Source organism: Trachemys scripta, chromosome 4, assembly GCF_013100865.1.
Source record: "Trachemys scripta elegans isolate TJP31775 chromosome 4, CAS_Tse_1.0, whole genome shotgun sequence".
Taxonomy (NCBI): domain Eukaryota; kingdom Metazoa; phylum Chordata; order Testudines; family Emydidae; genus Trachemys; species Trachemys scripta.
The window spans coordinates 93,008,618-93,025,211 of NC_048301.1; the positions used below are offsets into that span (position 1 = coordinate 93,008,618).

General features: G+C 42.6%; 1 protein-coding gene across 1 annotated transcript in view; it reads left to right on the forward strand.

The window, feature by feature from the left end:
• The window catches only part of SPON1 (spondin 1), a 327,108-nt gene that overhangs the window by 265,337 nt on the left and 45,177 nt on the right, over positions 1-16,594 (forward strand). The window contains exon 7 of the mRNA XM_034769946.1: positions 508-572. Within this exon, the coding sequence (XP_034625837.1) occupies positions 508-572 (65 nt within the window). The remainder of the gene's footprint in view (positions 1-507; positions 573-16,594) is intronic.

A 16,594-nucleotide genomic window follows, 5' to 3' on the forward strand; every position in this document is an offset into this window, starting at 1 on the left:
CACTTTTAGCAGAACAGCTCTTGTCTGTGCCATGCTGCGACTGGCCTTGTCCATGCCATTTGGACACCCATTGCCCTCCTCAGTTCAACCAAGCTATGGAGGGGAGAGTAACTGTAACCCAGAGCAGCAGTAACTCATGATGCGTTTTGCATCATGAACTCCACCACTCTTAAAGGGAAATGTGATGAACTGAACTATTCTGCATTCTGCTCCCCACCCTCTTAGTTGAGTTCAGCTCCTGCAGAAGAGGGAGAGGTAGCAATGCAGTGATGGTAAGGGAATGCTTTCTTCTCGGTGTTCATGTAAGCTCCTCTCTGCACCACACTGAGCAGGGCAACACATCCCCCAAGCAGCCGGGAAAGCGAGGGATCTCTGTCTTCATTGGAATTCTGAGGTGCATCTAGACTCCAAGTGCCCCCTCAATTTGCTATAAATCATTGCAGAATGTTACTCCCATAGTAAAGTTCTCCCACTCACTGTTTTATATTGTGTTGTCTTCTTTTACAGAGCGATGAGGTTTTAACTGTCATCAAGGCGAAAGCACAGTGGCCTGCCTGGCAACCGCTAAACGTGTAAGTAGGTCGAGAATGGAGACTCCCAATAGACTCCTGTTCAATATAATCTAACAGTGCTCTAAACTTATTGCCTTACACAATGGTTTGCTTTTGCAAAGAAATAATATAAAAGTACTGTTGATAGATGAGTTCGTCTTGTGCTTTGGTATTCTGACAATGACGGCCTTTTTTTTTTATTTGCACGTATGGGGCTTACTAACTATATCAGGGAAAGAGAAAAAGCAGATAGTTTTATTGAGTTTGTGCCTATATTAAACAATGGAGTTCATTTATGAATATATTAGATATATATAGATATATATATATGTTAGGCTGTCTGGAGTGGCTCGCAAATGTGGGTGCCAACCTCAGGGCAAACTGTTACAAACCAGGGCTCTCAGGTGCAGAAGTGGGGCCAGTTCCATCACTGTGGTCTCTGTGGCAGGGGGGTAATTGGATGCCTGGTCAAAACTTATGAGCAAAACTCTCCGTTCCTGACCTGTGGTTTTTCTTTTAGAGGATATTCCCCTCTCCTTGACTAACTGTTCGAGGTCTTCTGTGTCAAGATCATCATATGACCGTGTTTCACCCATTGGGGTTAATATTTAACCTTTAAAACCCTTAATATCAAATGTAAACTTCTAACAGTGCTGGGTTATGATTAAGGCTATGTTATAGTCATGGGTATTTTTATTAAAAGTCATGTACAGATCACTGGCAGTAAACAAAAGTTCAGTCTGTGTCCTGTCCATGACTTGTACTATATACTGCTGACTAAATCTTGGGTGCTTTGTTGGGGGGAGAGCAGCTGCACACAGCCTAGGACCCCCCACAGCTGCTGGGGAGAGGCAGGTGGTGGCACATGGCCCAGGACCCCCACTGCTGCTGGAAGGTGGGGTGGGGGTTTGGCGGGGTCTGGCAGGCTCCCTACTTGGCTCCACACAGCTTCCCGGAAGCAGCGACATGTCCCTCGTCTCCTAGGCAGAAGAGCCAGCTCCGCAGCTCCCACTGACCAGGAACCATGGCCAACAGGAGCTGCGGGGGAGACACCTGTGTATGGAGGCAGCATCCAGAGCCGCCTAGGAGCCAAGGGACATGTCACCGCTTCCAGGGAGCTCCTCCTCCCCCCAAGGTAAGTGCCACCCGGAGCTTTCACCCCCTGCTGCTGCTGGGAGCGGGACGTGGTGGCCTGAGAGTGCGCCAGCAGCAGCTGGTATGGCTGGCCCAGGGGCTGCCCAAGCTGCTCAGGTGGCCCCCAGGCCAGGCGCGCTAGCTGCTGCAGAAGTCCCTTGACTTCCAAGACAGACTCGCAGCCTTAGTTGTGATCTATCCCAGTGTTTCTCAAACTGGGGTCACAGCTTGTGTAGGGAAAGTCCCTGCCAGGCCAGGCTGGTTGGTTTACCTGCCCCGTCCGCTGGTCCGGCTGATCATGGCTCCCACTGGCCGCAGTTCACTGCTCCAGGCCAATGGGAGCTGCTGGAAGTGGCACGGCCAGTGGGAGCCGCGATCGGCCGGACCTGCAGACGGAGCAGGTAAACAAACCAGCCCAGCCCACCAGGGGCTTTCCCTATACAAGCGGCGACCCCAGTTTGAGAAACACTGATCTATCCAATTGACCTGTGGCATGTGAAGCTTGCCAAGACTATGTCAATGTCAGGCTGTCTGGAATGGCTCACCAACATGAGTGCCAACCTCACGGCACAAACCCCAAACTAGTTGTGTTTTTATAATTAGATTTCACCAACCAAGTATCAAGTGTGAACTCCTCAAGCACTATAACAGCCTTAACATGGAGTCACTAACAGTTTCCTTGGGCACTCCAGTCTATTTTGTCACCCAGGAAAGACTGCTTTTGTGAGAGATGGTCCCTTACACCAAAAATCAAAACAATATTCAGGTTGCTCCCAGTCCCAAAGGGCTTACCCAAGTCAATTATACCTTAGATTTCTCACTAAAGGCACTTGTAGCCAATCTAATAACAAACTAACTACAGATTTATTAACTAAGAAAAGAAACAAGAGAGTGATTTACAAGGTTCAAGCAGGTAAACATACACACAAAAGTTAAAGTCTTAGGTTTCAAAAGCTAATAGGCACTGCTGTAATATGCAAGCTCTATATGTCTTATGGGCTACCTTGACCTAAATAGTTTGGGAATCTCTTGCTTATGCTTAGAAATATTGCCCTGTCCAAATTACAAGCAGCAAGTGATGCAGTTCCTTCTTAACAAGTATTTTATTCCCTTCCCCTAGAGTTCAAACTGTGATGGGATGTGTCCACCTGCATATCTCTCTTCATGGGTGTGGTGGAATCAATCAACAAAGCCCTTTGTCCACTGATGTTCCTCAGTGGTTTCTCTGGTGTCTATAGGCCTTCTTATGTTGGGGAGGAGATGACACCTCTTGTGGTAAACTAGTATTTCACACTTGATAATGTTTCTCTCCTGACTCGGGGTAGGGGTGGGGTTTACAGTCTTAACAAACATTTTCATAGTTACAGAGCAAACATTCAATATTACCTTAAACATGGGATTCAGATATTGTATGTAAGATTAATACATGCAGCACCCTGCAAGCATTTCATTAAGTCTAAACAGTAAACGCATTCTTATAACTCTAATATCTATTTTAACAATATTAACACACAGACAGACCAGTCTGGTTCCCAGCTATGCATTTTTCAGTGTTCAGTGAGGCCCAGGGACCTTGGCATGAGCTGGCATCTAGTGTGCCAGTATCACATGTTCTCCTATTTTGTGCACAGTATCGTTTGGTCTGGCACATCTAGTTTGTGCACTGTGTCCAAAGAACGAATGACTCAAAAACGTGAGGATTTGTATCTCAGAAAAGAGATCTAAAAACAAAGATTAAAGACACTGGACCATATCCTCAGCTACTGTACACTGGCATTGTGACATTGACTTCAATAGGGCTAATCTGATTTATACCAGCTGAGCATCTGACCCACCATCCTCACAGGATTCTTGCTCTTGGGTCTTGTGCTCTCAGCTCAAGACAGGGTAGAATTCCAATAACTCCAGGATTCTAAACCCCAGATCTTCTGTAACTTCCACCACACGTGATCAGTGCTTGGGCCAAAGCAATTGCTAGTCAATATCTTTTACTAATGATATGCCTGGAAATATAAAATCAGTACTGGTAAAATTAGCAAGTGACAAAAATTGATGGAGTGGTAAATGGTGATGAGGAGAGGTCACTGACACAGACTGACCCAGATCACTTGGTAAGGTGGCCTCATTTGACAATATGCATTTTCACACAGATAAATGTAAAAGCCACCAGGGAACAAAATGTGTAGGTCACTCTGTCGAGATGGGGGACTTAGGGATCATGACAAGAACCAGTTAAACATCTGCTCCCAGTGCATTGCTGTAGCTCAGAGGGCTAATATGATCCTTGCATGTATAAGCAAGGGAATATCTAGAAGGAGAAGGTAGTGGCAGCAGTTCTATATATAGCATTAGTGAGACCATTTTTGGAATAGTGTGTCCAATTCTGATGTCTGCACTTTTTAAATGATGTTGAAAAATTGGAGAGAGTTCAGAAAAGGATTACAAGAATGATTCAAGTACTGGAAAACATGCCTTTTTGTGAGAAACTTAAGAAGCTATTTAATGTATCTAAGAGAAGGTTAACAGGTGACTTGATAAAAGTCTACAAGTATCTACCTGGGGAAGAGACTGCTGATTGTAGATGGCTTTTTAATCTATCAGAAAAAGCTAGACAAATTCAGACTGGAATAAGGGGCAACATTTTAACAATGAAGGTAGTTAACCATTGCAATGACTTATCTTGAGATGTGGTGGAGTCTCTATCACTTGAAGTCTTTGACTTAATATGGATATTTTTTCTAGAATATATGCTACAGCTCAGACAGAAGTTATGGGCTTTGTTCAGACATGATCACGTAAGGTCCAGTGACCTAACTTTTGCAAGAGGTCAGACTAAAATCTATAAATCTATGGTCTTGCACGAGTAATTATCGCCCTCAGTACCTAGAGTCTTCTAGTATGTTCCTTATTTAACTTAGTAATTCAGTGAGCACCCCATAGCTCAGCTTTGACCATTACTAGCTCTCCAATTCTACTCTGCTCACCAGCTCTTAGTTTTGGTACCTTGTACTGGGATTCCCTAAAGAGAGTTCCAATACCTTTGTATCTGTTTTTTGTCTGATTGTCCTTTAAAGCTTAGGCTTCATTCCACCACCCAGCTCTGCAGCAGTAGAGCCTGTTTGGCTCAGAGGAGCCTCTTTTTTTTGCCTCCAGCTTCCTCCTCTCTTCCCCCCTTGCCTCCCCCCCCCCATACTGATGGTGCTTTGTATCAACCAGGATAAGGCAAAACTTAGAAACATCATAAAAGTTAACAGTTGTTTTTATTAGAATACAACTTTAGACATTTTTAGGCATATTATCACATGGCCAGGTATGATAAAGCTTCTAAAACATCCTCCAGATGTTCTTGTAGTCACCTTTCCTTCTCCAGATGTTAATCTTTCTCACCTTGCAACAGTTTCCAGAGGAAGAAATCCACATATCTGTTCTTTAAAATTCCATACAAAGGTGACCTTCCCCTAACAACTGTTTGTTTGTTTGTTTTTAATAATTTTTGTTATGTTCCTGGTATATTTTTGTGGTGCTCCTTTTTTAATTCCATTTTATAATCTGCTTTCAGCTCCCAAAGGAAGGTAAACCTTTCCAATTAACACACTTCTATTGTTAGAATTTCCATTTGCCTTTATTGATTATCTCTGTTGGAATTTAGATTATGATTGTGCAAGGATTAAAACTTATGCCAGACAAATGCTTAGTCAATTAGTATGCATAACATAGCTAACTAGTCATGGCAAGCGTGCATTGCTAATTTTCTACTGACTAATGGGCATGAATAATTTTCTCTTGAGTAATCATGAATGATATGTCTTTTCCTGATATGGCATAAAGCTGATTTGTCAAGGCATCATGTCACCTAATAGAAAGCCATGTCACAATATATCACAATACATCCAGCAAGAGATCCTAGTGTAAGGTATAAAACACTAATATTATGAAATACATAGCACTAGTAAGCATAACTCTAGAGCCTTAGAAATTAAAGTTACAAATTTTAGCAAGGGATATCAGTCTTCTCATGCTTCAAAGTGCAAGACTATCACTTGATGTGATCAGGATGTAACTTGCTATCCAACTTTTAATAGAAACTTAGTTACAGTGATTGCCCTTATAATATCAGTATTTGTGAGCGGTTAAACATATTGATTCCCGAAATACCAGAGTTTTTCCCTGTACTCATTTTAAGTGGTGGCTGCTGTAAATGTATTAACAGATTTCGGTATTCTGAAGAATCGGATATCAGACGCAATTAGAATCAGAGTGCTACACTAGAGGGACTATTTATCTGGTCAACTTTAATTAAAAAATCACAACAGAGTGAGGGGATCCTGTGACTAACAGGGCTGGAAAAATGGGAGCGGTCTGATGGGCTAACAAATTGACATGGGGGAAAAAAAGACAGTCTCAGACCTTGCTAGCTGTATTATTGTGAAATAATCAATCCATGACAGCAGAACTTGGGGGTACAGAATTCCATCCCCAAAATAAACATTTTTTCTGCTCTATCTGTGGATCCAAATCCAAAAGTCCTTGCTCAGGCAAAACTCCCATTTCTTCAATGAGAGCTTTGCCTGAGCAAGGACTTCAGGATTTGTCCCACAGTTAATTTAACATATCACTAGACAAAAACAAAGCACAAGACCAAATCAGCCAGCATTTTCTAATTCTGTAACTTGATATAGTTACAGTGGGAGAAATCAGCCTGTTTTGGCGAGTCATGGAGGAGAGCAAACCCTTAGGCCTGGAAGAAGTATGAACTCCACAGCTGGGCACGAGCAGAGTTTTCTTGTTCGATATGGCTGTGAAATCCAAGCCACATAACAGTGTTGTCAGCTTATTTGTTATTACAGCTGTGCCGTTTTCCATGGTCATTACATCCTCCACCCTTTGTGAGCCTTCACCAGCAAAGTAGGTTATCATACAGGCACCAGATCTTTTATATAAAATCATCTTACATAAAATCAATTTACATAAAATGGCAACAATCATGCAATAGGAGATAGTAGTTTCTTCAGTTAGGTCTCTGATGCTTTTCCAAAATTTCTGGGCAAAGCCACCAAGTATGAAGAAGGGATACCCTTTCACCACACAGTTCTTAGCTCTCTGAAAAGCTTTGGGCATTGAAAGCATGCAACTGGACAGGCATAGCCCATTAACTTTCCCTCTTGAAAGATGTTACCAGAATGTTTCCAAAACAGGCTGATCGGTTTGCTCATCATTAGCTGGGGCCAACCGGAGATGTTTGAATCTTAACTCCAGTGCCTAGGGACTTTGTTTGATTATTGCAAGCCAGGGAGCTTGTACCACTGTGTATCACCTTGAATCTGAATTAAAGATTTTAGGCTGCATCATAGGGAAAAGCATAGATTGGACATGGGATAGAAGCAATTTGCCAATCTGCTATGCACCTAGGTACTATAGTGCTGGATATTTTATAACCTATAAATCATGGAGCAGATAAACAGTATCTTTCCAAATATCATCACATGTGCAGCCAGTCTGCTTATAATAAACTAAAGGGAACTGGTCAACTTAATTATTATTATCTATATTATCATACTACCTAGGAGTTCTAGTCAAGGACCAGGACCCAACTGTTCTTGGCAGTGTACAATCAGAAGAAAAAAGACAGTCCTTGCCCCAAAGAGCTAACAATGTAAGTGTAAGAAAAAAAGACAACAGACAGACACAGACAGATGGGGGAATACAAAAGTACAATGAGACAATATTGGTCAGCATGTGGTTTTAGCACACCAGCAGCATAACCATTATCAAGTTTTTAGACACCGAATGGGCAAATCTTTACCTGCATTTGTAACATTTGTAAAATTAGATTACAAAAACTGAAAGAAAATCTGATTTAGCCTTTCAGTTGTCTGTTTACTCTGCATTTGTCTTCAGCCCCTACAATAAAATTAGTTGTCTATTTCACTTTCCAGATCTCGACACAACAACGTTGAGAATGTGTAAATATTTCAAAGGAACAGCTTCTCTTTGAATGTTTAGAAAAAGGTGATGGAAATATTTTAAAATCTTGTGATGATAAGCTGAGGTCTATGCAGAAATCCTCCCTCCGTGTTGTTACTGGTGACTCTGCCATGAGGCATCTGAGTCAGTGTGTTCCACCCAGTAGTCTTTCCTTTGTATGCCACTCAGGAAAACATGAAAGTTAAAAGCAGAATACAATAAATTAATACCCCAGCTCCCAGCTTTACTCATCACTGGTAATTTAACAGAGAATAGCTCTCCTAGATGAAGAATCCATGCTGGGGAGCTATTTCCACTATCCTGGAAATGTATAGTGCACCTATACTCATTCCATAAGGAACCCAGTCTAACCCAGCAGCAACAAGCCTTCATCAATGAACAATCTGGTGACACTGAGGGACATATTCCAAAACTAGGTGATGGCCAGCTAAGGCCACTCACAGTTTCCTTCCATAGCCTCCACTTCATTTCACTCTGCTACTGCTGTCCCCTGGGCTGTTTACAAGGAAAGCCTTTGCTACTACTATCTGGAGCACTTGCAACAGGTGAGCTTTGTCCTCCACAGCCTGGTCCATGGACCTCTGGTATTGTGACTTTGCCCAGAGAACTCCAGTCTGCCGCCCTAAGGAGCCTTACTTAGTTGGAGAACCGGGAATGCAGGGGATGGGGGTGCAGGCGCATCATTCTCTTCCATTTGTTACTCTCTTTTTCCGACTGACATGAAAGCCCTCTGTGTTTTATTTAATGTCTCTGTCCCCTGAGTCTCACCTCTTGAGACTCTGTTACAGCTAACCCACTATCATGGCCGTGGTCATATTTGTTTAATAATGATTTTGACTTATTACCTTTTCTTGGGATCACAGACTTCCTCATCTCCTTCCTCTTGCCTGTCCTGTTAGCTCCTACAGTTCTCTGTGTAGCTTGAGTGAATAGCCACATCTTGCTATTGTCTGGACACTTGGTTGCCTATGGCATGTTACAATATCTTGATTGTGTGGCTGGTTTCTTTTCTGAAGTAACACCAATGTATTCCCCTTCAGTAGCATTGTGGTTAATCTTCCTTTGCCATTTTCAAGGGGTTCTTCCTCGGGAAAGGGCAATTTTTGGTAAAAATTTAGGAGTCAGGTTTGCCAGGAGAGAAGGAACAGTGCAGTTTTATTAATTACCTGAGTGCTTAGCTCAGTCTGAGTCTTTGAAGGCTTCTGGAAATTTCTAGTTCAAACAGGTCATTCTCAACACAGGAGTAAGCATGGTTACTCTAAAACACTTTTCTGTGCGCATGGGAATTCATTCAATATTTTACCCCTTTACTTTCCCTCAGATGCCACATAACCTGGATAGCCTCCTTCTGAATGAGGAGAGATGGATACTATCAGCATGATCTCTGGAACAGTCTGCCTTGTCACTCAGCTCTGTGTCACCATCCAGAGTAGGGTACTATACAGTAGAGAGAGAGAGAGTAAAAAAGGTGGCCCAGGACCTCATGAGAGATGCTAACAAAGGGCCTGATCCAAAGTCTATGGAAATCAATGGGTTTTGCATCAGGTCCATATTAACTGGAGAAAAAAATGCAGATGCTCTTCTGCATCTTTTCCTTTTTGTCTTTCTGGTATTTCTTTATATCCCCACTTTCTCCCACCCCCAACTACTCTACCACACTTTGAACCAAAATAACTTTTACAGCTACTTTGCTATACTCAGTGAGTCTTAAATTCAGCATCAAAAAGTCCAGATAATGAGGTGATTTTCCCTAGCTTTTGAAATTTTTCTTTTTTGTCATCTTTCGTTGCTTCTGCCTGTGTTCACAATACCTCTCTCTCCTTGCAAATGTCCTACATTTTTACACTGCTATACTGCAGGTCAGATAACTCTGGTAAACTGAGAATTAGCTGAGTGAAAAACAGAGCACTTGAATACATTCCCAGCATGGAATTATTTCCAGGTACACTTCACAGGAAATCACTTAGGTAGCAAAAGTCAGTGGAAACTGACAGGTTTTGCTTGGGTTCAGGTTGTAACCATCCAAAAACCCAGCAATTCCCAAATTAAACCATAAATCGGTCCTGATTCACTTAAAATTGGCCCAAGCTCTTTTGAAACTCAACCCAGCTGAACCATTTGGCAAACTTGGCCTGAGTTTTGATTTATTGATGAAATCTGGTTCTGCTGCTGTTCTGGAAGTTTCACATCCCTTCACTTCTCATTCAGTGGTCCCCAGTAACTCAATACCATGCACATGATGGGGAAAAGGGACATAAAAAATATCTGAATGGACTCCCAAGCACAAATACAAAGCGGGGCCCTTCTACTCAAATTGAATGCACTCCTTTTGCCATTAACCCAAAATGTCCATACTAACCTACACCACCTTCTTTTCCACAAGTCCTTGGTGTGCCTCTCCATTCCTCATCTCTACTCCCCGGTATTGTCGCTCTCCTCCACCCCCTCACAGATGTCCCTGGCTCTACACATGCCCCCAGCATCTATTCCTGCTTACCACATCGTGGCTGGCAAAAGAGGCTGCTGTTGGCTGCCTTCCCACTTGTGATTTCCACAGCTGGCTGTTCCAGGAGCTACAGAGGTATGGGGAAGCAGCATACAGAGCCAGATGGGCAGGGAGCTTCAAAGGAGCTGGCAGCTACTTTTATCTGCTCCCTTACAGCAGCAGGAGCTCCCTGTAGTGAGGGCAGAGAATTGGCAGCTTTCTCTGAATTGCTGGTTGCTTCTTCCCTCTGGTTATCCCTGTTGCTGCTGCTGCTTCCCCCTCTGCAGTGGAAGGGGCAGGCAATGGAGCCTGACTGTGCCTACTGAGGTAGCAGCAACTTCTGCTACATGACCTTAAAAGCCTACTTGGGCCAGCATAAGATTACTTTTAACAAACGGAAATATCAGGAAGGCACCATAATGTCCTTAATGCTGCAAGACATTCCAGCATTTATTCAGTGCGTCAATCTGGCAACATTAGATAGATCTTTACATACCATTCATCTTAATAGGCATTCCATTAAACGTGCAATACAATCTGATACCAGCACAGGGTTAAAAATCAAAAATTAAAATGAGACAAGCAGTGAACCAGTCCACTACCAGTGCCTCTTGTTTACAGTTTCACTCTACCGTGTGTCTGTCTTGGAAAGCAGTTTCTGCCTGCCAGCTGTGTTTGCAAGGTTAGGGGAAAATAGAAGTAACAGAAAAGTATATTTGGCACCCGCTAAGTACAGGGACTGCATGGTCCTAGGAGTCTCCTGTTCTGATATTCTGGGTATTCCTGCAATAAAAATAAATGAATTAATAAATAATGTAAATTCTAAAATCTCCATTTTCCAATATTTGATCTTCATTCACTAATATCTGGGCCTTCCTTTGTACTACTATGAGAAGCTTGTATCATGTGGTCCTCAAAACAGCAAAAGCTATCTGATTGGCAGTTATGAAGCCTGATTCAAGTATCAAGAGACTCAGTTAGTGAGACATATACACAGTCGAATATAGGATAATAGTAGATAGATATATGCACACTTGTATTCTTAAATGAAAACTTCATCAGTGAACACAAGTTCAATTCAAATACCTGAATTGTAATATTAGATAATATCTAACCATTAGTCACTGTCTCCTTCAGATGATTGCATATGTGAGAGTTTTCTGTGTTCTAGAGACCCGATCCTACCTTTTCATCCACTGCACGTTACCATTTGTGTATTGAGGATTACAATGGACAGAGTACTGAATAATGCCTTTACTTTGATTACACATGTATCGTCCTATCTGAACGCCTGAACTCAAATTATGTGGGCACCATTCGGCACCAATGACTGAAGCACAAGTGAATCTTGAAAAGTGTTGGATTGAACATTGTTAGGCTCAGTTGTGCATCTTTTCGATACTATTTTTATTAATGATTATTATAGCAGCATATAGCGTCCTAAGTCAGAATCGGGGCCCCATTGTGCAAAGCATTGTATGAACATAATATAAGACAGACCCAAGCAAGTTAATCCTATGTACATATACAAAAAAAAAAAAGGATTTAATTTTCAATGGTGCCAATTCAGACCTGAGGTGGGCATTTATAATTCTTTATGTGTTCACTGTCCCAGCACTTACTACTTAGCATCTATATGAAAGAATATTAATGATCAAGAGACAGTGTCTAGTTTAATGGTCCATTATATCAGTGTTCCCAAAAGAGTGGAGCACCCTCTTTGGGAGCCATAAAGGATTAGCCAGGGTCAGGGGGTCAATTGTTCTGCAGAGTCTCAACTTTGTTTAAAAAACTTACTCTCTAGGTGTTGTGGTTGTGAAAGAAAACCTTGACAATGTCCTGGTCTACACCTAAAACTTAGGTTGACCTAGCTACATTATGTGTCTCAGGGCTGTAAAAAAATTTCACACCCTGAGCACCGTAGTTAGGTTGACTTAACCCTGGGTGTAGTCACGGCTCGGTCAATGGAAGGATTCTTCCATCAACCTAGATACTGCCTTTCGGAGAGGTGGATTGCCTACATCAACAAATAAACCCCTTCCGAAAATGTAGGAAACGTTTACACTACGATGGCATTACAGTGGCAGAGCTGCATTACAGAGCATTACAGCCATAGCTCTGCTGCTGTAGCGGCTGTAATGTAGACGTACCCAATGTGAGAGGAGTGTAAGTGATGCACTAATGACTGTGTGAGTTTACAGAGAGCCTGAAACAATAGCTCTAAGGTGTGAACTGCCCCTTTTGTTCAGGGGGTACTAACTCAGAAGCCCAAGGATGATGCTGTAAATGTCACCATTGTTATCTATTGTACTACTTATTATCGCCGCTTGTAAGAAAGGAGAGGAAGTATCATATAAAAAGCACTCCCGGTGTTTCCCAAAGGAGATAATGGACGAGTTTGGGTACGGAACAGAGATGTATAAAGGAAGATGTGCACATGGGGAGGTTGCAGAGCAAGCATGATTGGTTTCATTTCCTTGAAGAGTGGTTCTGCTTTCAGAAATTTGGGAAACTTTGAGTTAGACATCTGTCTCTCTCTCTCTTTATAATTTACCTAATCTATACATACGGAGAGAGAGAATTTATATAGATAGACTGATAAATTAATTTCTCCTTGTCCGTCTAATCAGGGCATGTGTGTACATATATAAAAATGTGTGTGTACGTTCACATGCTCATTTACTAAATCTGATAATTTTACCTATATTATTATTTATATTACAGTAGCGCCTAGAGGGCCCCTGCCAACATGGGAGCCAGCTGTGCAAAACATGGTACATCACATAGTGAGAGACAGTTCCTGTCATGAAGAGTTTGTAATCTAAATTGACAAGATAAACAAAGGTGGGAAGGGAAACAGAGGCACAGAAACGTCACATGGGAGGTCAGTGGCCAAGCCAAGAATAAAACCCAGTTCTCCTGATTTCTAGTGCCCTATTCCCTCCTAGACCATGTTGTCTCCCACTTTACAAGAACAGAGAAGTTTACCTCAATATCTGCCATAGATGTATTTGTATTACCCTATACTTACTACGGAAACACCTTAATTACTGTTAATACTGAGGTGAAATTATTTATTAATGTATGTGAATGAGAGAGAGAACAGAACAAAACTGAATAAGGCATTCTACAGGGATGGTATGTAATATATTGTCCCTAGAGGAGGAAGATACACTACTGAAACAGAGTTGATAGTGCTCTGTTTAAATATTTAAGAAGTCCATGCCTCTGAACTATGTTCCTGCTGGCAATAGCATAATGATACTAAATCGCTTGTTTAGGTAGCCATTATTCTGGTGATGCTATGTACCAGCGAAAAGATGTGTGGTTTATTTCATTAGCTTGCTGCCACCACCTGGTTGAGTCTGGATAAACTTATTCACCAAATCTTGGCAGAAACCATTCCATCATGTTTTCTCATATAACCATTTTACAGGAAATCTAACTTAAAATTACACTATGTCTGCCAACTCTTGTTCTCTGATAAATCTATATCAATCAGTATTGAGAGGGAAAGATTCAGTTTTGAAAACTGAAAGGATTTAGGTAAAAAATAATGAAATTTCCAAAGCTTATACCCCAGAGATCTGGCATTGTCTTTGAGTCACTACTGTCAATTAGTCTTTTAAGAATACTCTATTAAACAATGAATAAAATTATTCACTATAACGCACCAAGTTCCCCATAGCATACAAACTAAAATTCATACAGTTGGGTATCCAAAAATTTCCTTTCAACAACTTCATGAAGGAAAAAGTATTTATTTTATTTTCCATGCTGTCAGTCTAGTTTCTGTTCTTCCTAATAAAATATTTGCATAGAAAATTACACTTTTTACCCAGTAATAGCATGGTGTCTTTTTAAACAGTTGGTAGCCGAGTAAGTTTTGTTTTGCAAAACACTCAAGTAAATAAACTGAGGACATTTGCTCATGTAATTCTTACCTTCCTGTTATATTATAGTGCTAAAATGACCTGCTGTACTGTAACACAAAGCACTGCCCATTAAAGCTTAGTTCGTTTTCAGTGAGTAAAATGTTTTATCCAGAGAACTAATTTATAAAAGTGTAAATCACAAATGGACAAATTAGCTTCTGAATGGTTGTTTTGCTCAATTAATCAAGTCCTTAGACTATCCAGCTGAGAAGTACAATTAGAATAGGGAAAAGAAGTGTTTTTAACACACACACAACTTCAAATGGTTTATTACAGATTTGACTAACTGGCATGCTGATGAAGGTAAAATGCAGACTTATTCTGAACTCTAATTAACTGGCTGTAATGTGCACATTTTAATTTTTATTTATTATTTCCTCTAAAGTAAAAACAGGAAAGCTGATATCATAGTCCTTTTAATCACCCATCCACTGTATATCATTAGCATTTGATTATACAAATTGCTTATAAACCCTGTTCCACCTAATAATTTGAGAGTGAAATCATGCATATATAATTTCACCTAGAGTGAGTGTCAACTGGGGATTACACAGAAATGGGGAAGTTATTATTTTATAGTTACATGTTACAGGACATTTTACAGGACATTTTACAATACCCATTTTTCTTGCAGTCTTGCAGTATTAGACATTTTTCCTGATTGTTTGCATTTATGCTCCATTATTTCTGTAACTTTGGATAAAAGGTTGGCCCAGTTTTTTTACTTCCTTTAAGCTCTTTGTACTCCTAGAAACACATTTAATATACTGACCACCATACCCAGTGTGCACATTGCACCACCTAAAATTTTCTTGAATGCTTAGATGGTTGTCAGAAGGCCAAGCAGTTACCAAATTGCAAATTGCATGTTGTGTTGAATACAAAAGGGCTTAAAAATGTGTTTCAGGCAGGGTCATTGTTTTCATGACAGTGGTAGAACATACTGTAGGTGTCCTGTTCACTTGGTGTGCTGTATTCTGTACATCCTATGAGTAAATACAGAGTGGCTGTAGGGCAATGGAACAGACTGCCCTGGGAAGTTGTGGAAGCTTCTTCACTGGAGGTTTCAAAAGGAGGCTGGCTAGCCATCTGTCTTGAATGGTAGACACAACAAATCCTGTATTTTGTCAAGAGGTTAGACTAGATGATTCTTGCGGTCCCTTCTAACCCTATGATTCTATGTAATGAAGCTGTTGTTTGAGGAGGCTAGATTGTGAATGACCTATTCAGGAGACCACATGGCCACACATTTATACTACGAAGTCAAGCACTGTGGTGGATCCACTCCATGAGTAGAGAAATATACTGGAAGACACATCCTATATATATTAAATTGATTAATTATAACAGGCCACAGAATGGTACCTTTTGGTTCATTGAGACGTGCCTACTTTAATACAATTTTATTTGCATTCAGCAAGAGAGACATGAGCAGGATTACCATTCGTCCAGATTCCCCCGGACATGTCCGGCTTTTTGAGCTAAAAATAGCGTCTGGGGGGAATTTGTAAATGTCCGGACTCCCCCCCACCCCCATGCAGAGCGCGCGCAGCTAACAGGGCAGCCGGCCGGATGGTGTCACTTACATGGGGCTCCGACAGCCAGAGAGCCCCTCCTCTCCCCTGCAGCAGAGCTCATTCCCTCCCTCCCTGCATTCACAGATCGCTCCGGCAGTCTGGAGCTCCTCCCCCGCTGCTGCCCAGTGTGCCGGGACGAACGGCTCAGGCAGTTCCTGAGCAAGTTCACAGAGACGTTAGGCGAAGGCCAACGACAAGGGAGCCAGGGGGTCGGAGAAGGGACAGGGAGGTTCTGAAGGGGGCAGTCAAGAGAAGGGGGGGTCAGAAGTTCGGGGGGGAGCTTTTGGGGGGAGTGTGGATAAGGTTTTGGGCAGTCAGGGTACAGGTAGGAGGTAGGGTCCTGGGGGCAGTTAGGGTGGGGGGGTCTTAGGAGGGGGCAGTTAGGGGACAAGGAACAGGGAGGCTTAGGTAGGGGGTGGGATTCTGTAGGGCAGTTAGGAGCAGGGGTCCCAGGAGGAGGCAGTCAGGGGAAAAGGAGCGGGGGAGAGGGTTGGGAGTTCTGGGGGGGGCTGTCTGGGGGTGGGTGGATGGGGCGTGGGAATCCCAGGGGTCTGTCTGGGGGTGGGGGTGAGGGTGTGGATAAGGGTTGGGGCAGTCAGGGTACAGGTAGGGGGTACGGTCCTGGGGGGCATTTAGGGGGGAGTCTTAGGCGGGGCAGTCAGGGGACAAGAGGCAGGGAGGCTTAGGTAGGGGGTGGAGTCCTGGGGGGGGGGCAGTTAGGGGCAGGGGTCCCAGGAGGGGGCAGTCAGGGGACAAGGAGCCAGGGGAGGGTTGGGAGTTCTGAGGGGGGGAAGTGGGCAGGGCAGAGGCGGGGGCTAGGGCAGGATGGGGCGGGGCCAGGGCAGGATGGGGGCGGGGCTCCTCCCGTCCTCTTTTTTGCTTGCTGAAATATGGTAACCCTAGACATGAGTCACACTGTAAGGTGAC